Source organism: Leptopilina boulardi, unplaced genomic scaffold, assembly GCF_019393585.1.
Source record: "Leptopilina boulardi isolate dan_hultmark-lab unplaced genomic scaffold, ZJU_Lbou_2.1 LbouV2_305, whole genome shotgun sequence".
NCBI lineage: Eukaryota > Metazoa > Arthropoda > Insecta > Hymenoptera > Figitidae > Leptopilina > Leptopilina boulardi.
In genome coordinates this window covers 38,407-60,820 of record NW_026137869.1, presented here as the reverse complement: position 1 = coordinate 60,820, position 22,414 = coordinate 38,407, and the positions used below count along the sequence as shown (strand labels likewise).

General features: G+C 27.6%; 1 protein-coding gene across 5 annotated transcripts in view; it reads right to left on the bottom strand.

Annotated features, from left to right (window-relative positions):
* The window catches only part of LOC127283047 (calmodulin-binding transcription activator 2), a 60,802-nt gene that overhangs the window by 6,203 nt on the left and 32,185 nt on the right, over positions 1-22,414 (bottom strand). For 3 of the 5 annotated variants that reach the window (XM_051307704.1, XM_051307705.1, XM_051307708.1), the window contains 10 exons: positions 7,805-7,993; positions 7,303-7,701; positions 6,533-7,237; positions 3,888-4,223; positions 3,564-3,811; positions 3,118-3,317; positions 2,735-2,842; positions 1,654-1,808; positions 1,099-1,571; positions 230-385 (listed from right to left, as the gene is read on the bottom strand). In XM_051307704.1, coding sequence (XP_051163661.1) covers positions 230-385; positions 1,099-1,571; positions 1,654-1,808; positions 2,735-2,842; positions 3,118-3,317; positions 3,564-3,811; positions 3,888-4,223; positions 6,533-7,237; positions 7,303-7,701; positions 7,805-7,993 — 2,969 coding nt within the window. Of the gene's footprint in view, positions 1-105; positions 131-229; positions 386-1,098; positions 1,572-1,653; positions 1,809-2,734; positions 2,843-3,117; positions 3,318-3,563; positions 3,812-3,887; positions 4,224-6,532; positions 7,238-7,302; positions 7,702-7,804; positions 7,994-22,414 lie in introns of all 5 variants that reach the window. The other 2 variants (XM_051307706.1, XM_051307707.1) reach the window with 2 other exon arrangements.

Here is a 22,414-nt window from a genome sequence, read left to right as displayed (position 1 = left end):
ATATTAATTGAGTTGTTTTTTTATTTGTTCAAAACAAAATTGGAATATTCTATCCCCTAAATTAACTAACGTTTCGTTATAAAAATAAATCGAATCGTTACTTACCGGTCGGGAATCATCCCATGACAAGCTGCATTATTGAACATATATGATTTTTTAATATTTTATTATTTGTTAAATTGTTTGTTTTTTTTTTTTAAACAAAATAAAAAAATTTAGGGAAACTCACTTGACTTTGGATTGTCTCATAAATTGCTGAATTTTTCGAGCAGCTTGATGAGCGGCTTGTTGATGAACAGCTTGTTGTCTTGAAACTGATGATCCAGGACGCGCACGATAATTTCGATAGTTACTTTGAATCACCAAAGCGGCCTTCGTGGCTTGTCTGCAAAAAAAAGTTTAAAAAAAAAGGAATCATGAGTTAGAAAATAAAAAATATATATATAGTTTAAATACAAACGGAAGTTTCACTCTTTCTCTCGAAGACACACACATTCAAATAACGTTTCCATTATGTACGATCTACCGGAGTACTTTTGGCTTAAGCTCGAGAAGTCGTATTAATTTAATGCCAGCTTAATTTCGTATTCAGGCCATTGCGGGAAGAAACGAAGGGAAGTCCGTAAAGTTTCCGAATTATTTACGATGCCAATTAAAAGTTCCCGCTCTCTATCTCTATCTCTCTCTCTCTTTCTCTCTCCCGGTTCGAAGTTACTTGAACTTTAACTTCAAATCGAGTCGACCACTGGATCGTTAGGATGTTTTTAAGTAGCGAGACACGCCAATGTCGACCTCGTCTAATTATGATTTATATTCAAATTCATCTTTCTCCGTTCCACTGACATTCATGTCAACCATTATCACGATATCTTGGTATTTACTCTTGATTTGCAAATAATTAATAGTCACGAGCTTATTTCAAAATTTCCAGGGACAATTAAATTATATATTTCACCATAAATCAAAAGTTCGCATTTAATTTTATTTATTATTTTATGGAATTTAATTTCGATTAAAAAAATATTGAACTTCTTTTTCGTTGGAAAATATTCAATTTTTTTTTGAGAATTCACAACAAATTATAGAAAAATTCATTACCTGTAGTAAGCACATTGTTTGTGACGACGATAATATTGTTGAATAAGAACGGCAGCGTGCCTCTCGGCCTCTTCTTGACGTTGACGACCTTTATAACTTCTATAGGCTTTTTGTATCATTCTCGCTGCTTGATAAAGTTCACGTTGTTCACGATCCGATAATGTTAATCTACTGAAATCAGCTTCACTTCCATCGCCGGAACTTAAACTTCCACCGCAACCATTTATTCCACATCCAAATTTCCTCTCTGTTCCATAACGATAATGGCCATTGTGACCGTTGCCACCGTCGAGTTGCAATTGTAATTGTAAAAATTCACAAAAATCAGCAGTTGTCGGCGGTGGCGACGGTGAGTCAGGCGTCAAACAACTACTCGATGGACTTGATGGACTCGCATCGGCGTCCGCGTCCGAAACGGATGCCGCACCGCCGCACTCCCGATACGAGTCAAACAATTTACCCGAGTCGAGTGGCTGAAAACAAAATAGATTTTTAAAATTTTCATCATCGAAGGAAATTGAAATTTAAAAAAAAAAAATTAAAGAAAATGTTTACCATTTGTTCCATCAATGCGTCCTCGAGAGGTGGTAAAGGTGGAGGAGGAGGTGGCGAAGATGGAGATGGAGGATCGGCCTCTGCTCTCTTGATCCTCTCCGGTAGGGCGGCTATAATTTGCTCGGCCAAAGTCAGCACTCTCGCGTCTTCCTCCCCTATAAAAAAAAGTAAGTATGATCCTAGCCAAATTTGCTAAAAAAAAAAAAAAAAGTGGAAAGCAGTTAACCACTTTTAAATTTCACACCGAGGCACAACACTGAAGAAAAGCTTTTAATGTGTGTTATTTTTTTTTTTTTGCATCAATATTTATTACAAGTGGCAATTCAACTCGCTTAAAAAAAAAAAAAACATCAAACAACTATTTTGCAGTTTAGATTCCTCACACCAGGTTGACTTTCTGCATGACTTTTTCTTTTTTTTTGCTGAAAAAAAAAATTACGAGCAGCCCAACACCATTCGAAATTATCTACTGGTGTCTGAAAAAAAATATTGATAATAAAAAATTTTGAGAATATTAATAAAATGCACCAGTAAATAATTTTTCTCTAGAGGCACATCGGCAAATGTATTTAGAAATATATGTATAATACGTACCGCGGTATCAAACGCGATTGGTACAACATAACATCCAACAGAGACAAGGAATGCTAATATGTAGAAATGTTAGTACAATTAACATTAGTCGGGTGACTAAATAGAGTCATTAGGGACAAGAGCGTATTATTGTTTATTTTTTTTATACCAATGCCAAGCAAACACCAATACTGCCGAAGCTGCAAGAGTTTCAAATAATATTAAAAAAAAAAAGGTTTATCTGGGGGGGAGGGTGAGGAAATGACAAATCGTGTCCTTTGGATCTCACACACACACACGTGGCATTTGTAAAAAACTAATTTTGTTAATCTACAAATTATTCACGTTTGGATCAAAAAACTCTCTAGTGGATCTATTATTGAGAAAGAGAGAAAGAGATAGTAGAGAGCGTGTTTAAGACAGTTATTACGTTTAAGAAATATACATTTTAATACAGAGAACAGGCAGACAGACAATTATAGAGAAGGGGAACGAGCTAAGTACGGACCTACGATCTCTCGAGGGTTCGGGACAGTCTCCATTCCCTGGTGGCCGAGGCCTAAAGACGATTCATCTTCTTGTAACAAATCCATGTCGTCCAGAAGAGGGGAACCACCTGTGTTTTTCGATCAAACCCCTTAATTGCCACGCTCCTTGTTTTTTTTTTTTAAATTATTCTTAACTTATGACGGAATTACTACTTTTTTACAGAGAGAGAGATAGAAACAGAGAAAGAGAAACAGAGAGAAAGAAAAAGGAAAGCGGATATGTGCTTGGGTCTAGTGTGTACGTGTAAGTGTAAAGTGTATATTTTTCATGTTAAAAAATAGTGTGCACCTGGATTTTTTTTTTTTTTTTTTTTGAATTTATAAAAAATTAAACGAGACTAACATAGAGCCAAATCGAGACCGCTATCTTGAGATGGCCTCCTAGGAATAGGGCTGGCAGGCCGCAAAAATAGTCTCTCATCTTGTCTTCTAGCCTCCAAGCGATTGAGCTCTTCGGCGATCGCCGTGTGACCGTTCTCTGCAGCCAATTCGGTGGCACTCCTGTTTTGACAATCTCTCACACGCAGCGCCATTGCGTTCCATCTGGACAAACGACACAATAAACCGTCTTAACTTGACGCGGACGATCCCTGAGTCGCGGTTGTCAACCGAGTTTGCCAATTTAATTTTTTTATATCCTTTTTTTAAAATTTTTAAGCCTATTCTTTTCTCTTTTAATTAATCTTAACAAAAAAAAAAAATATATTAATATTTCTCTTGAAAAAAGAGAAAAAAATAGGCAAATTAAAAAAATATTGAATTTAGTATTTTTATTTTATTGTCACCCACCGATAGAGTATTCTGGCTGTATCCGCATGTCCTGCAGCGCAAGCCCATGCAAGTGGTGTCAATCCAGCAGCATCCTGTCTTAAAGCATCAACTTCAGCGTCTAGAACACTACTCGGATTTTCCGCTCTCCAGTGTAATAGCGCGCAAGCTAATCGCGAATAACCTAAACCCGCTGCCAAATGCAATAGAGTTGGTCCACCTGATTGTAGTGGTTCTGCACTTGTACGCCATGGTCTTGCAACAGCTTCCTAAAAAAATTAAACGAAAAATTAAATATTTTTCAAAATTATTTTTCAAAAAATTTTTTTTTAATTAATTTCCAACCTGACAATAAGCGACGAGTCGTTCCTCAAGATGAGCAGCAGGTGAATGTGAATCAGAACCCTGTAGACGTGCCTCAACATCGGCGAGACGATCGAGAAGTGCTTTCTCAGGACTTGGTTCAGACGTTGGTGGTTTACGATATTCAAATGCAACACTATCGGACACAACAAAACCATCGCATGCAACTTGAAGTGAAGCTATTCCTGGCGCATGAGCTGGACATCGACATCTTAATACACCTGGTTGTACAAGGCATGCTTCAACTGGTTCGGCGTCAAAAAGTATCGAATAAGATTGCGAATTACTACCACCGGTCCAGGGTCCTGCCACCAACACCTGTAATAACGAAATTTACATTTTTATCGTTCAATGAATTTGAATTCAATGAACAAGACCAAAGAAGAAAAAGGAGAGTCATTTGGAACAGAAACTAGAAGCATTGACATACGATTCAACCAGCCATGCCAAGGATGGCAAAATTGGCCCGTTTTAACGACCCTATACATTAAACTTCGAATTTCCAATAATCGACAATTGAATGCGAATGTAATGATCGTTGTCGTTGAAATTCGTGATTCTCAATTCTCAATCGAAATCAATAATAATAAACACAATATAAATATTCGAGAAAAAATATTTACGCATCTTTTATGCTTTATTATTACTAAAAAAAAACTAAATATAAATAATTATATTTTAAGTAGATATTATTAAATTTAATATTAGTAAAAAATACACATTAGATTCAATTTTTATAATTTTAAATTATATTTATATCGCAAAATAATTATAATTTTGATTAAAACTTTTTTTAACAGAGAAACATGGAAAAAAATCGAGAATAATCTCTGTACTTTAGAAGATTAAAAAAAATCCCTAATATGTAACCAAATTTTCAGTTATTCTCCTTTTTTTCATGATTCCGAAAAATTATTATTGTATTTTAAAAAATTTACCATTTTTTCAATTTTCTTTAATTTTAATAATTAAGTATAATTTTAGATTCTAAATCATTTTTAAAGAATGTCTGTAAACAGGGTGTTTAACAAAGATTGAGAAAAATTTTCCCTGACTCCTCCCTGACATTTTTTGATTTTTCCCTGACTTGTTAATAACCTTATTTCTGCTTTTTTTTGGACAAAAATATGATTACTGATATATTTAACAATAAATTAATTTCTAATAGTAGTAACAAATGGTAATAAAAACCATTCAAGTTTTTTTAGATTTAAAAATTTTTAAATTCACAAAAAATTTTAATTTTTTTAGAAATTTACAGAAATTTCCCTGACTTTAAATAAAATTTTCTGAAATTCCCTGACTTTTCCCTGACATTTCCCTGACCGTTAGACACCCTGGTAAACAATGTACATTTCATTGGATGAAAAAATTTAAATTAAAAATATAAGAATGAAAATTAAAGGAATGATAGAATTATTATTATAGGAATAATTGTAAAAAAAAGAGAAATCCTTCTGGAAATTAAATTTACTTTTTTTGGAAAAACAAAAAACAAAAAAGAAAAGAAAATAATTAAATGATTGTAAAATAATCCACGTACTTTAGAAGATTAAAAAAAATTCCTAATAACCAAATTTTCAGTTATTCTCCTTTTTTTCATGATTCCGAAAAATTATTATTATATTTTAAAAAATTTACCCTTTTTAAATTTTAATAATATTTAATATTAATATTTTAATAATTTTAATAATTTAGTATAATTGAGGAGTAAATTTTCAAAATCTGATAAATCCATTTTTCAAAAAAATGGAGATAAACATAAATTTTCATATTTTAAGGACCTCACAAATCTTCCTGTCACTGTTAAATTTAAGAAAAAAAATTTGTTAACAACGAATTTTCAATTCAAAAACTTTTTTGGACATAACCAAGATGAGTTATAATTTTTCTGTTTTATATTAGAAAAAATTACCAATACCTGTAAATCATTAAATTATAATAAAGTTTAATTAAAAACAGAACGTCTTGAATATAAAAACATTATTATAGAATAAAACTATTACAAATTTTATATTTTAAAAGTAACTGCAGTGGTTATGTATGAGAAAAGTCATTTTTTTCAATTTCTCGAAATAAGAAAATATAGATTTATCAGGTTTTGAAAATTTGCTCCTCAATTTTAGATTCTAAATCATTTTTAATGAATGTCTGTAAACAATGTACATTTCATTGGATGGAAAAATTTAAATTAAAAATATAAGAATGAAAATTAAAGGAATGATAGAATTATTATTATAGGAATAATTGTAAAAAAAAAGAGAAATCCTTGTGGAAATTAAATTTACTTTTTTTGGAAAAAAAAGTAAATAATTGAATGATTGTGAAATAATCCCCGTACTTTAGAAGATTAAAAAAAATTCCTAATAACCAAATTTTCAGTTATTCTCCTTTTTTTCCTGATTCCGAAAAATTATTATTGTATTTTAAAAAATGTACCCTTTTTAAATTTTCTTTAATTTTAATAATTTAGTATAATTTTAGTTTCTAAATCATTTTTAAAGAATGTCTGTAAACAATGTACATTTCATTGGATGGAAAAATTTAAATTAAATTTATAATAAAACTTATAAGAATATAATTATAAGAAAATATTTAATACCAAATGAAATAATAAGAATAATTACCTTGACGCCTCCCTCGGTGTAACTCCATTCAGGACTATATTCAGCAATATGGACGGTCGTACCGGGATGACATGGATTGTCATTATCAGCGCTCCTCTCCTCTGCCTTGCAATGTTCAGTATCGAAGTCATGAAGCTCGGGTAAATCCCCAAAGACATCGAATGCATCAAGATTGACAAGAACATCGTCCGGCGAATCAATAAAGTCCATTGGATTAATAATACTATTATCGGCGGGCGATGGTGATGGCGATGGTGGCACCATATTAGCCGATAAAGTACGTTGAATATCCTCTTGACTAAGATCAAGTGTCTCAGCAAAATCGGTAACGCCCGCTGATCCACTGCCACTAGTTGTAAGTGTTTGCACATTTGTACAATCAATATTGTCTTTGGTATCAATATCCTGTTGTGTTTGTTGTTCACGATCAACACCAATTTGTTGGACGATTTTTTGATCCGAAACTTGTTGCATTTCAACTTGATTTGTTTGCGGAGCTGATTGTTGTTGTTGTTGTTGCTGCTGTTGATGATGATATGGTTGACTATTAAGAATTAAAAGTCCTCCACCACCTTGAATTTGTTGAAGACTTAATACTAATGGAGCCGATTGTTGACTCTGGGTTGAATGGGAATGTCTCGAGTATACGCGAGGAGCCGTCGATGCCGTTGTTGTTGGTTGTTGACCTCCAGTTGTCGATGAGACCTAAAAAATATATATATATATTTTAATTAAATAAATTCAAATAATTATTTTTTTTGAAATCGAACCTGATTGTCAGGGGTGAGTCGCCTGGGAGCAATTTGAGCACTGGTGGTTGTCGAAGCGGAAGATGCACGTTGTCTATCTAATAGCTGTGAGACGATCATGTCAACTGGATGATTTGAATTTTGCGATAAATGAGGATTATTTGGATCGTCATCACTGCCAAGAAACATTGGCCTTAATTGCGATGCCAATTCATCGCGTGTCCATTCTTTTTTATCCGGTGGCAATGCAAGACATGGCGGTAAAGCGGCCAATTTTGCATCGCCATCGGGATAAGGAACATTCAAATAATGAACAAGAACAACGTCAGGATTTTGTAGAAGCCAATAGCAACGTCGATGAAATGTTGGCAATATCGCCGAATGCACATAGCAACCGTATATACATTCTACGCCTTGTACCTGTAAATTAAAAATAAATAAATAATTTTTAGAATTAAAAATAATTAAATTTCATTTTATTTTTTTTTTCGAGGGGGAAATAATTAATTTTTATTATAATCACCTTGAGCTTCATGTGATCCTCTCGCGTTGTTTTTCCGTCTTTTCTTTTCTTCCAACAATAACCATCTCGTCGATAGCGGACCTTTTTTCGCGAAAATAACAACATTGAACCACTTCGCGGTCTTACTTTGGCTTCGCGACTCTGCCATTCTGCGTGCCTTTGGAAATTTATTAAAATTGCCGCAATTTCCTGAAACAAAAAAAATTTCAAATTGTATACTTTTTTTATTGTTTGGAATATAATTTAAAAAAAAAGCTATTTTACTATTTAATTGAAAATTATAAAAAAAGGACAAAATTTCTATAAAGTAATTTAATAAAATTAGAAGAAAATTCCAATTTTCGGTGTAAAAATAAAAAAATGTTGTCAATTCTTGACACGAAATTCGTCATTAAGATGGAATTGGTATAAAGGTTGAAATGTCCCTGCTTGGATTAGGATGGGATTGCTCAAGCACGTGGTGGTATTACGAACGAGGCAATCATCCCTAATTTGTAATAGGTATCAACGGATACAAGGAACATGGCCACTGGTCATGTACAACCACGTGACTCGAGCCAACTTAGTTGGGGAATCATGGTATTGATTGAACAAGTGCAACCAAGCGAAACACGATTTTCCATTCATGTCAATTTCTCACACTTTATAGAAAGGGTATTACAATTGCAAAACAAGACAATTATTCACAATATTTTAATTTTCTATTTTCAAAAATTTTTATCTTTTATTCATAATTATTATTTTTTAATATTTAATTTTAATTTATAAATAATACAATTTTTTTTTCTTTTTCATACTTTATTTTGTTAAAAAAAAAATCAGAAACTATAATTTAGCAAACAAAATTTTTTTTATCATTTTTGTAAAAAAAACTTTTGATATTTTGATCTCTTAGGGAAATTTTTTACATTTTCTTTCAACGCCAAAATGAAATCCTTGCGCGTCATTTTTCAGGTCTAGGTGAAAAAAAATAGAAAATGAGCGGCCCTTGACGAAAAATATTCGCATACATTTCACACCTAATCCAAAAGAAGAAGAAGAAAAAGAAGTTGCATCACTCAACATGAGGTTGGATTTACGATATCAAAATGGATCTTCATAAAGCTCGTGTGTCATGAGTTTCATGAAAGAAGATTCACTCAGGCTCTTCCATCTCCTGCCTTTCTATATCCACATACAGCTAAGACTCACTCTCTCTCTCTCTCTCTTTGAAATTCGAGTTCAAGTATAGAAACGAGATTTTCCCTTTGCCCCAAGAGATGTATTTCATGAGCTGCTATATGCATTTCCAGTCAAATGTGAATATTTTCAAAATGTTCAAATATTTAACAGACACTCTAATTTGCCTCGTAATAATATAGTATAATCTGTGTAAATTTTCAATTTTCAAAAATTATATTATTTAATTAAATTGAAAAAGAAAATTATTTCTACTATTAATTTTATTCAATCATTGTTTATAGAATTTATTTCGTCTGACTTAAAAATACTTTTTACTACTAATTATTAGTACTATTAGTACTACTAACTATTAGTAGTAAAAAGTATTTTTAGTTAGACGGAATAAATTCTATAAATAATGATTGAATAAAATTAATAGTAAAAATAATTTTCTTTTTCAAGTTAATTAAATAATATAATTTTTGAAAATTGAAATTTATAAATTTTATTATTTATAAATTAAAAATTTTGTTTAATTGAAATTTATTTCTGAGATTAAAATTAAATGAAATTATCTCATTTTTGTCTGAGTGAAAAAATTCTTTTAATTATTTAAAAATATTAATTTTTCTGTCCGACTAAAACTTTCCTCTACTACTGATATTGAAAAATTATAAATATTTATTTATGTCTGACTAAAATATAATTCTACTACTGATACAAAAAATTATTCCATTTGAATAAATTTTACTTTCTCTACTAATATAGGAAAATTATAAGAATTTAAAAGCTGTGTCTGATTGAAATTTACTTTTACTACTGATCGTAAAAATTACTGTATTATAATAAATTATTTTTACTATTTTTATTATTTTTATTTTTATTTTTATTATTACTATTATTTATCTTATTATTTATCTTATTATTTATCTTATTATTTATAATAGTTTATTATATTTATAATAAATTATATTTCCCCATTTCTCTAATATAATTAAAAAAAAAGTTTCTCAAAAAAACAGAAATAAATAAAAAAAAAAAAAAAGAATGGAAAAAATATAATATCACGAAACAAAATTTCAATGACAAGATAATTGCATTCTTTTCACATAGACAAAAAGATACTCTTTTTTCACAAAAACTGTTAAATGTTTATTATTCTCAGTTTTTTTCAACGTGAATCAAAAAGAAAAGAGAAAACGAGGGAAAAAAAAAGAGGCGTGAAAACTGAAATTCGCCATTAATTAATAATTTCGGGTGGAAATAACTGAAAAGGCAAAATGAAGAAAAGCAAAGACGTGCTGAGAATAAAGGAAAAGAAGTCTCATTTTGTTGTTAGTTCGCTTGGACAGTCTGGGGATGGCCTCGCTGCTACTGCTGCTGCTGCTGCCGCCGCCTTCACCGTCTCGCCTATACAATTCCCCAGAACATTGTGAACGTGGCTTGAGTATAAATAATCTCTACGGGGGATGCAATGAAAAATGACGAGGAGAAAATAAAATACAAGCGCGTCTTTTTCCAACAAGGAAAAGTAGTAAAATGCAAAAAGAAAAAGAAAAAAAAAAAAAAAAATACAAAACCTCTACGCACACATGTCATACATAGAATATACAATGGGACAATTCAAATTTTTGTTTTCGATTTTTTTTTTTTTTTTTAATTTTTCTCTCTCCCCCTTATTTTGAAAAACATTCAATTTTAAAAATAACTATTTTTGATAATATAACGTGTGTAATGTAAGATAAAAAAAATAATTTTTTTTTGTCACCAACAAAAGTTTATTTTCACTTTTTTTTTAGTAAAAAAAAATCTTTATTTTTAGATTTGTACTATTCCCTCCCAAGTGATAATAATACTGGAATTTTCATATGAAAACCATTTGGAGTTATTTTGCCATTTTACGACCCATTAACCCCATATATATATATATATGAAATACAAAAAAGTTCATGAATTTTTTATTAAAAAAAAAAAAAAAAAGATGTTTGCACATTTAAGAAATATGTTTCAAACATAAACTAAAATAAATTATTTGTTGAAAATAAAAATTTCTCTATTATAAATTATATTAAAATTTATTTATATAAATAAATATATATATATATATTATTATTATTATTATTATTATATTATATAATAATAATAATATATCTATATAATAATAATATAATATTATAAATATTTATAATTAATATTAATATTTTTATTTTTATTATTATATATTATTATTTTTTGTATCAAACAAAATTTTTATATTTAATACAAATATTCTTATTTAGTATTTGCTATTTTTCTATTTTGCAAAATAAATAAATTATTATAAATATTATTTGAATAATAAATTTAAATATTCAATTAAAATATTAATTGAAAAAAAATTTTAATATTATTTAAATTCAAAAATTATTCATTATAAATAAATTATTATAAATAAATTGTAAATATAAATTATATAATTGGTATCGAATACCTAATTTATTTTCTTTGGTGTAGACTGTAGAGAGTGAAAAATAACTAAAATTATTATAATTAAATATTAAAATTATTAATTAAAATCAGTTAATTTTTTTCTTTTTTAATTCAAAAATTATATTTTTTATTATTAATATAAAAAAGTGAAAAATAAATAGGAAAATTATTTCGTGAAATTTATTCAAGGTGCGATGATGAGCTTTAAATGAAGCTTTAGGGAATAATAGATAAAATTTTGTGAGCAGAGAATGGAAGTATCAAAATAAAGGATTCGGATTTGAATGCATTTAGTTTAAAGGGGACTTTCGAGGACTTTAACGAACTTGTTCCGACAATATATATATGTATGTACATAAGGAGAGACTTTAGTTAAATTCCTCACAAAACTTTAACATTAGAGGCGAACTTTAAATACAGAACATTGACAAACTTTCCGGAATTTTAAGGACTCCAGAGAGAGAGAGAGAAAGAGGGTGAAATTCACTAAATCTAAAATTTAATACAGAAAAAAAATACATATACGAAAAATTCTAGAAGCTAATAAATATTTTTATCGACATTTTTAATTATAAATATTGCATTAAATAAATAACATAAAATAAATACTATTTAATTTAATTATCATAATTATTTATTTAACTGGCTCAAATATAATTATATATAACCAAATATAATTATTTGGTTCAAATAAAACATTTCCGCGTGTAACTATATAATAGAATAATTTTTTGAAAAAATTTCAATTCATTAAATTCTTGCTTTTATATTCGAGTGGGGGATAAAACTAAAGAGAAGTGGGAGAAAATTAGAAGAAAAGCAAGAAACGAGACAAGTTGTGCATGCTTATTGAGCTTGGAACTTAGGACTCGTCCATGTCTCTTCGACGTTTCTCCAGAGCATTGAGAACGTGGTCTGGATATAAATATTCTTTTCCACACGACGAGGAAGACGACGAGTATAGGCAAGGGTTGAAACGTGATAGAGGATAAAAGGTTGCAATTTTTTTTCAAGACCCTCTCGTAGACAAAATTCCTTTATATATAAGGGACAACCTTACGTTTGTCCCTCTTGTCCTTTTTCGAGTCAATGTGATTTACACATCCCTTAATTGATCATTTACATTCTGTTCGAAGAGTCAGTACGAGATCGTGTTTCGAAAAAAAAAATAATTTTTTTTTTTATTCTATTTCTCTTTTTATATATACAGCTTGTGCAAGTCGCGACACTTTTGCCTTTTTCGCCAATAGCAAAAAAAATGGGTCAGAAACAAACGTAGCCAGCATTTCGAATTTGACCCGTTTGCCTATGTGTTTGCACGTCCCAAGTCACTACGTGAGAAGATACTCACTCTAAGGAACAAAAAATACGAAATAAAAATAAACAAAAAAAAACCGTAAAAGAAATCAAAAATAAACAAAAAAACGAAAAAAATAAATAAAAATAAAAAAACAAAAAAAAACAACAGCACAGTCTGATTATAAATTACTTTTTCTACTGATAATCAAAAAAATAGATTTGAAAAAGTCGAGTCTGGCTATAATTTATTTTTACTACTGATTTTAAAAATAGTCGAATTTACGTCCTATTGGCTGACTTAAATTTACTTTTACTACTGCTAGTAGAATATTTATACCAATCTGTCTGACTAAAGATATTTTTCACTACTGATTATTGAATTAAATGGCTGCAAATCTTTCTGTCTGACCAAAACATGCTTTTACTACTAATCGTAAAAATTACAAGAGTTATTATAAATTGCCAAAACTAAAACAGGTACTGTCTGACTAAAACGATTTTTTACTACTTATTGTAAAAAATTACAAGAAACTGAACCTGTTGGGTCTGCCTAAAAGCTATTTTTACTACTGATCGTAAAAATTACAATCCATTCGGTCTGACTAAAATATTCTTTTACTACTTCTAGTAAAAATTACAAAAATCGAAACTGTCTGACTAAAACTTATTTTTACTACTGAATTAAAAATTTGGCAGAATTAAAAATTTATCTGTCTGATTAAAAATTACTTTTACTACTTATCTTAAAAGGTAGGTCTGACTAAAACCTACTTTTACTACTGATTGTAAAAATGACAATAATCAAAAACTATTCTGTCTGACTAAAGCAAATTTTTACTACTTGTCATAAAAATTAGACAAACATAATCCCGTTCAGTCTGACTAAAACCAATTTTTACTACTGGAAATAAAAATTACAAGAATTAAAATACGTTCAGTCTTATTAAAACTTACTTTGTCTGAACAAAACCAAGTTTTACTACTTATTGTAAAAATTACAGTAATCTAAACCTGTTCGGTCAGACTAAAAACAATTTTTACTACTGATTCCAAAAATTAGACGAATTATAAACCTGTTCTGTCTGACTAAACCCAATTTTTACTACTCGTCGTAAAATAAGAAGATATAATCATCATGTCTGACGGAAATTGACTTTTACTACTAATTGTAAAAATTACAATAATTAAAAAAATGTTTTTTTCTACTGATTGTAAAAATTACAAGAATTTAATTCCGCTCTGTCTGACTTAAACTAATTTTTACTACTGATTGCAAAAATTTGAAGAATTAAAATCTACTTTGTCGGACTAAAATCTATTTTTACTACTGGCCATAAAAATCACAAGAATTTAAACCTGTTTGGTCAGACTAAATCTTACTTCTACTACTGATGGTAAAAATAACAAGAATTTAAAACCATTCTGTCTGACTAAAACCAAATTTTACTACTTGATGTAAAAATTACAAAAATCTAAACCTGCTCTGTCTGACTAAAATTTACTTTTACTACTGAACCAAATATTGCCAAAATTAAAAACTGTTATGTCTGATTAAAAATTACTTTTACTGCGTATCGTAAAAATGACTAGAAACTGTATCCGTTTGGTCTGACTAAAACTAACTTTAACTACTAGTCGTAAAAATTACTATCCGTTTGGTCTGACTAAAACTGACTTTGACCACTGAGAGTAAAAAAAATTACAAAAATCTAACCCCTTTCTGTCAGACTAAAACCAATGTTTACTACTTATTGTAAAAATTGCCACAATTAAAATCCGCTGTCGGACTAAAATCAATTTTTACTACTGATCGTAAAAATTACAAGAATCAAAACTACTATTGTCTAACTATAACACACTTTTACTACTGATCGTAAAGATTACAAGAATTAAAATCCATACGGTCTGACTAAAATTTACTTGTACTACTGATTATAAATTTTTTTTTATTTTTACCACCTCGTCTGTCTAAAAATCACATTTTCTACTAAAATATGAACTAAAAATCCAAAGATTAATTTTACCTCAACGTTTGTAAAAATGATGCGCGAAAAAAGGGATTTTTTTTTTACCAAATGGCAATGAAAAAAAAGGAGTTTATTTCGAAAAAAAGACATTGAAAATGAGAACATAAATCTAAATATAAAATCAGCCATGGGCGGTAAAAGATGAAAGGGACTTTTTAATAGTTTTCAAACGCCACTCATGTTTGGTCATTACAGTTTCGTTTACACAAGTTAAACACGCGATATATCTTTAACCTTCCAATATGTGTAATCATCACTGCGCCAGATTTGACAGAAACCACACTTTCAATTCCTCACATGTATAAGCAAATTTTTGAAATCGATTGAAAAAAATTAATTTTTTTTCAAAAATTGTATATAACTGTTGTGCGACAATATACAATTATTTTTTTTATTGTAACAAATTATATAGATTGTAAATTTAATAAATTCATATCTATTTCTTATTTTTCTAATTTTCAATAATAAGATACTAGTAAAGTAAAAAAAAATTTCACCTCTACAGTTAAAAATTCAATTTTTCCACCTAATTTCAACGTCTATAATGAAAAAAATTTTTTTTTTCCTTTAATTGGAATTTGTCCCACACGAAATATAAAGCAAAAAAAGATAAAAAAATTGATTATAATTATATTCTATAATATAATATAATTGTGATAATAATATTAAATAAAATAAATAATATAAAAATATTATGATAATATTTATTATTATTATATATATACTATATATATTATTATATATATTTATTATTATATTATAAAAAATAATTTATTTTCTAAATTAAAAGTATACGAAATATTGCAAAAAAAAATTTGATTGTGTTAAAAAAAATAATAATTATTTATTATTGTTATTCGGGAGGGAAAAAAATAAGAAAACAGCAAAAGAATAAAAATAGAGTGGAAATCTCGCCAATTTCATTTTTTTTTCAGAAAAAGGGGGACAAACACAAAAGTTGGACTTTTATAAGAGGAGAAAGACTTGTATTTAGGAGTTAGAATGCTGTTGAAAGACGTGCCAAAGTAATAGATTCCAGAACTCAGCTTCCGGGAACCTTGGACTATACGATATATATATATACATATATATATTTTGCCACCCCGCGTGAACCGGAAGTGATGTGTCCTTGTTGATTTACGTCCATACCCTGAATCGGTAAATCGACTCCTTTTCCGCCAGACCAACTTATATAACCTACTCAACAGTTTGCGAATTATTTCACGCTTGTCTTAATACTTCTTAATTAACATCATCCCAAAAAAAGGCAAGTCTAAAAAAAAAATTTTTTTTTCCAAAAAAAAATTTTTCTTTTCAATTCTAACAATTTTTAATTTAAAATTAAATTAATCTTCTATTTTTTATTATTATTATTATTATTATTATTGTCATTAAATAATAATTATTATTATTACAAATTATTTGAAAATTATTTAGCTTATTATACTATGGAATAAAGTAATTTTCCCTATTTTATTTTAAAATTGACAATTTTATTTTTTTTTAAACGCGAACAAAAATAAATTTATATCTCTCACGCGAAAAATTTTTTTACTACTGATTACAAAATGTAGAAAAATTAAAATGTATTATGTCTGACTAAAATAAATTTTTACTACTTGTTGTAAAAATTACAACAATTTAATTCCGATCTGTCTGATTAAAATCAATTTTTACTACTGGAAAGAAAAATTTCGAAAATTGAAACCCGGTGCGTCTGACTAAAACATAGTTTTACTATAGATATTTAAAAATTACAAAAATATAATCCTGTTCTGTCTGACTAAACTCAATTTTTACTACTGGTCATAAAATAAGAAGATATAATCATCATGTATGACGGAAATTGACTTTTACTACTAATTGTAAAAATTACAGTAATTAAAAAAATGTTTTTTCTACTGATTGTAAAAATTACAAGAATTAAAAACTATTCTGTCTGACTAAAACTAATTTTCACTACTTGTCGTAAAAATTATACGAATTTAATCCCGTCCAGTCTGATTAAAACTTTCTTTTACTACTGATTGTAAAAATTACAGGAATCTAAACCCGTTCCGTCTGACTAAATCCAATTTTTACCACTGATTTCAAAAATTAGAAAAATTAAAACCTATTCTGTCTGACTAAAATATATTTTTACTACTGGTCATGAAAATCAAAAGAACTGAAACCTTTTGGTCTGACTAAAACCGACTTCTACTACTGATTTTAAAAATTACAAAAATTTAAAATCATTATTTCTGACTAAAACCAAATTTTACTACTGATCGTAAAAAATTACAAAAATTGAAACCTTTTTAGTCTGACTAAAACTTACTTTTATTACTGAGAGTACAAATTACTAGGATTGACAAATTTATTTTTTTTAAACGCAAACAAAAATAAAACCAAATGGTGAATATATTTATTTAAAAAAAATTGAAAAATAAGAAACAAGATATATACAAAAATTTCGCCTTTTCCTATTATATTTGACAATAAATCTCAGAAAACTAAACTCACAGTTTGACTTTTTCAAGGAAAAATTGTCCTCGAGGCGAAAAATAAATCTATATCTCTCACGCGAAAAATCGAGAGAATTCTGAAAGGACTTTTTTCTATTATTTTTGTCCTAGTTTTACGACACTGGTCACAATCCTCTTTAATTAATATACGTATATACAAAAAAAGAAATTGGTACAAAAAAACAAGTCACAAAAAAATCATCTACATTTTACCTTAGAATTTTTCGAAATATTTTTTTGGTTAACCGCATTTTATTATACTTTATGTTGATTTCTTCCTGCACTGTATATTAAAAAAAAAAAAAAAGAAGAAGAAAAAAAACCACCCGATCAATACAAAATTACTATTCCTTTATGAAGACTAAGGAAAGAAGTCACGCAATTACCGAAAATTACCCTAAAAAGTTTTAAAAATAGAATGTGCCAAGAAGAGCTATTGCCAAGAAAAAAAAAAAAAGAAGCACACAACGTTTTTATTACAAATTCAGTAGCACACACTACCACTTGGTTATATTAGAGGATAACACTCTCATATTCACTTTTCATATAATCCTTTCAGGCAAACATTAATTATAAGCAATCTTGAGAATTTTCCCAACGCGAAAAGAACCGCGAGTAATAAAAATGGTAAATTATAACTGTATAGATATATTTTATATATATATACAATGCAAAAATAAACATAAAAGAAATTTTCTTTTTAATTACCTGCTCTATATATATATAGAGAGAGAGGAAAAAGTTTGTGTCTTGGAAAAAGAGAGAAAATAAAAATAAAAAATATAAAACCCAGATATTTATGAAGTGATAATAAATTTTGTCATAAAAAAAAACACAAAAATTTTTTTTTTCTTCTGCATATCCAATTTGAATATATAAGTCATGGTTTTAAATAATGATAATTTATAACTTGAAGTGTTAAATATATAAAAAGTATAGAATTTAAACAATTTTGTCTGAGTAAAACTAACTTTTACTACTAAATTTTTAAATTGAAGAATCTCGTTCTGTCTGACAAAAACAATTTTTACTACTGATTGTAAAAATTACAAGAATTAAAACCCATTCTGTCTGACTAAAACGAATGTTTACTACTTATCGTAAAAATTGACAATATTAATCCTCGTTCTGTCTGACTAAACCCAATTTTTACTACTGATCGTAAAATAAAAAGATATAATCATCATGTCTGACAGAAATTGACTTTTACTACTAATTGTACTACTAAAAACATTTTCTACTACTGATTGTTAAAATTACAAAAATTAAAACCCGTTAGTCTGACTAAAACCAATTTTTACTACTGATTTTAAAAATTACAAGAATTAAAAACTATTCTGTCTGACTAAAACAATTTTTACTACTGATTGTCAAAATTACAAGAATTAAAACCCATTCTGTCTGACTAAACACAATTTTTACTACTGGTCATAAAATAAAAAGATATAATCATCATGTCTGACGGAAATTGACTTTTACTACTAATTGTACTACTAAAAACAATTTTTATTACTGATCCTTATAATTACAAAAATTAAAACCCGTTGGTCTGAATAAAACCGACTTTTACTACTGATTTTAAAAATTACAAGAATTAAAAACTATTTTGTCTGACTGAAGACTATTTTTACTACTGATTTCAACAATTTAAAGAATTAAAACCCTTTCTGTCTGACTTAAACCAATTTTTACTACTGGTCATAAAATAACAAGATATAATCATCATGTCTGACGGAAACTGACTTTTACTACTAATTGTAAAAAATTACAATAAAAAAAAATGTTCTTTCCACTGATTGAAAAAATTAGAAAAAATAAAATTTAATCTGTCTGACTAAAACACACTTTTACTACTAAATTTATAAATTACAAAAATTAAAACTCTTTTGTCTGACTGAAAAATGCTTTTACTACTGAACTTTTATTTATTTATATTAAAAGTAAAGTATTTATTTATATAGAAAATAATATATTTATTTATATAGAAAATAATATATTTATTTATATAGAAAATAATATATTTACTTATATAAAAAATAATATATTTTTATAATACATAAAAGTAGAAAAAAGATCTGTTTTCAACACCTCTGTTATCAGACTACACGTATATATGGATTTCAATAAAATTCACTTTTTCCAATATCGAAATCGTCGAAACAGCACAATATGACGGTCCTATTTCAAACCCAGAAACCGACCATACGTAAAGAGACAGCTCACGCGATGCACTTTTATGTTGGGGTCGTGGAAAAATTAGCCAATTTTCTGGACCCCTTCTTTGCTTTTCATTGAATACGAGTCTATATATATATATATATATATAATAGAGAAAAAAAGCCCAGATCCTTTCTGCTAACCAACATCATTTTTTTCCCCTTCTCAAAACCTGTTTCTATTCTTTTCCCGAAATCCCTTGTTGCCAATACATAGAGGGAAAAATAGAAACTAATAAAATATTCAATACAAATGGTAAATTGAAAATATTTTTATTAAAAGTAATAAATATTAATTTTTTCCTCATATATATATATATATATATATATATATATATATAGTACTATATTTATTATATTATTATAAAGAATTATTAATATAATAATTAATAAATTGAATTAATTTACTTATATAATTATTATTAGTTTGAATATAATAATATTTATATACAAATTATTATTTATATTATTTAATTCAATTTAATATTTATTTAATAATTTAATAATAATTAAATAAATATTAATTATTAAATGGATAAATAAACGAACAGTTAATATATTTTTTGTTTATATATATATAAGATTTCCAATGAATAGAAAGCAAAAAAAAGAGGAGGGGTAAAAAATAGTCGTTTTTCGTTTCAATGTTGGACAAAATGGCACCGGAAACATGCCCTGTCGAGAAATGGCAATAAATCTTGCCCCCGGTGGTTTCGATGTAACTCTAAAAACGATTCGTTTCGATAAGAACTCGGCGTTGCCAATTAACAAGTATAAAGTAGACAAGAACGGTAACAACTCATTACTGTGAACAACTTCAATGTAACGACAACATTGATTACCCTTTTGTATTGTTCCTCTCTTTTCTATAACGGAAATTTAGAAAATCGATTCGCCAAGTCTTTCACAATTACCATTCTTCGAATAATGGAAATTTTAAATACATTTAACGAGCTTTTTCTTCGACGAGAGGGAAGTTTCTCTTTTTTTTTAAATCACTTTTTACTAAAAGAAAAAAAAAAAAAAATTTCCATATTAATATTATTTAAATTATAATTTTGAACGGGATAAAAAAAATTTGATTTAATTAAAAAAAAAATTAACTAAAATAAAATTTAAAAAAAAAATTTAATTTTTTTCTAAATTTAAAAAACAATTTTTAATTTAACTTAAATTTAATAATTATAAATAATTACAAAAAAAAATCTTTAAAAAAAATATTTTTTTAAAAATAAATTAAAAATTGTTTCTGTGTGGAAAAAAAAGTTTTTATAAATAATTCGTTGTAACATTTGTTTCATGGAAAGGCATATGAGAATATGCCTTTCATAAAGTTAGCCAGCTGTGGCTGACCAAACGCGACCATAACTACTTTGGTTGTTCACAGTATTTAGTTTTTACGAGTTAGACGCGACTATATGTTTCTATATATATAATCCAAAATTCTAAAAACTATTTTTTTTTCAATTCTTCTATCAAAATATTATTCAATATTTATGTAACAATTATTAAAATACTTATAATTATTTTAAATAATTAAAGTATAAGTAATAATAATAATAAAAAATAATAATAAGAATAATAATAATAATAATAAAATAATAATATTAATAAATTATAATAATAATATTATTATTGTTATTAATTGAAAAAAAGGAAATGAAATTTTAACGAATTAATCCCATTCAATGATTTACTTGCAGACTCGACAAAATTTGCTTTAGGGTTGAAAGGTCAAAAGAGGGACAACAAAAGGGACGAAAATTACAAAGGGTCTCTTTCACACTCATGAATTCTGTTTTGTATAAAATTAATGACAACGAATTTCAAGTATATAAAACAAACGTCCTTATATAAAAATTACAATTAAAATTTTTTTTTTTAAGAATATAAAACAAAATTTTATGCTAAAAAAAATTCTTTTTTTATAAAGAATATAATATTTTTAATAGAAAAAAAAAATCTCTCAATAAGTAAAGTTAAATATTAATAAAAGATAGAGAAAAAAAAATATAATCCTCTAATAAAATTTTGTTTTTCTTTTTTGCGTGTGAACTGTTCATAAAAAGAGATCATAAAAGATTGGGTCCTCAAAAGTCTGTATATAAAAACTACACCACAGAATTTATATATGTATATAAAAATACTCGCTTCCGGTGAAATTTTGAACGATGAGATAAATCTCGTGTTTTTAGTGGTGATGTAACGATTCTCGAGAGGCCTATAAACTCACCAAGTTTCTTATCAGCGAGGAGATAAAAATGTACGAAACTAGCAAAGTGCACTTTCTTAAAAAGAAAATGAGATGAGAAGTGCTTGATTGCAATCAATTTCAAAAGAAGACATATATATATATATATATACATTAAAAAATATGGATTGCAATTCTGACACACTAAACGACATTTGAGTTTGACCTCATTACTTCATCAAATTACATCGCGTTATGTCAACTATATATATATATACACCCATTCCCCCTTGCCCCCCCACCTTTGCCTAAGGTAAATTATACCGTAGAATTTCTTGGTATAGTTCCGACATATAAATTCGATGAAGGGAGAACTTTCTGTTTAATCTTAACACGCAACGTTTCGCCATATATACGAAAGCTCATTAATCTTCAAGTGAGAAAATACACGAGTTCAAGTCGTACACGTTTTATAACAAAAAAAAAAAAAGAAAGGAGAAAAAAAATAATATCCCTTCTCATCCCATTTCTTTCATTTTAGTTTCAACACGCTGCAAAAATTTCTCATAAATATAAATTTTTGATCCAATAATATAAATGGCAAAATACTCATTATAAACTTCATTGCAATTATATACAAGTTTAGATACTATAGGTTAAATCAAAAAACTTTTTTATTTCCTGTGTATATGTGTATGGTAAATGAGAGATAGTGTCGTGTCTATTTATAATTTCTTTTC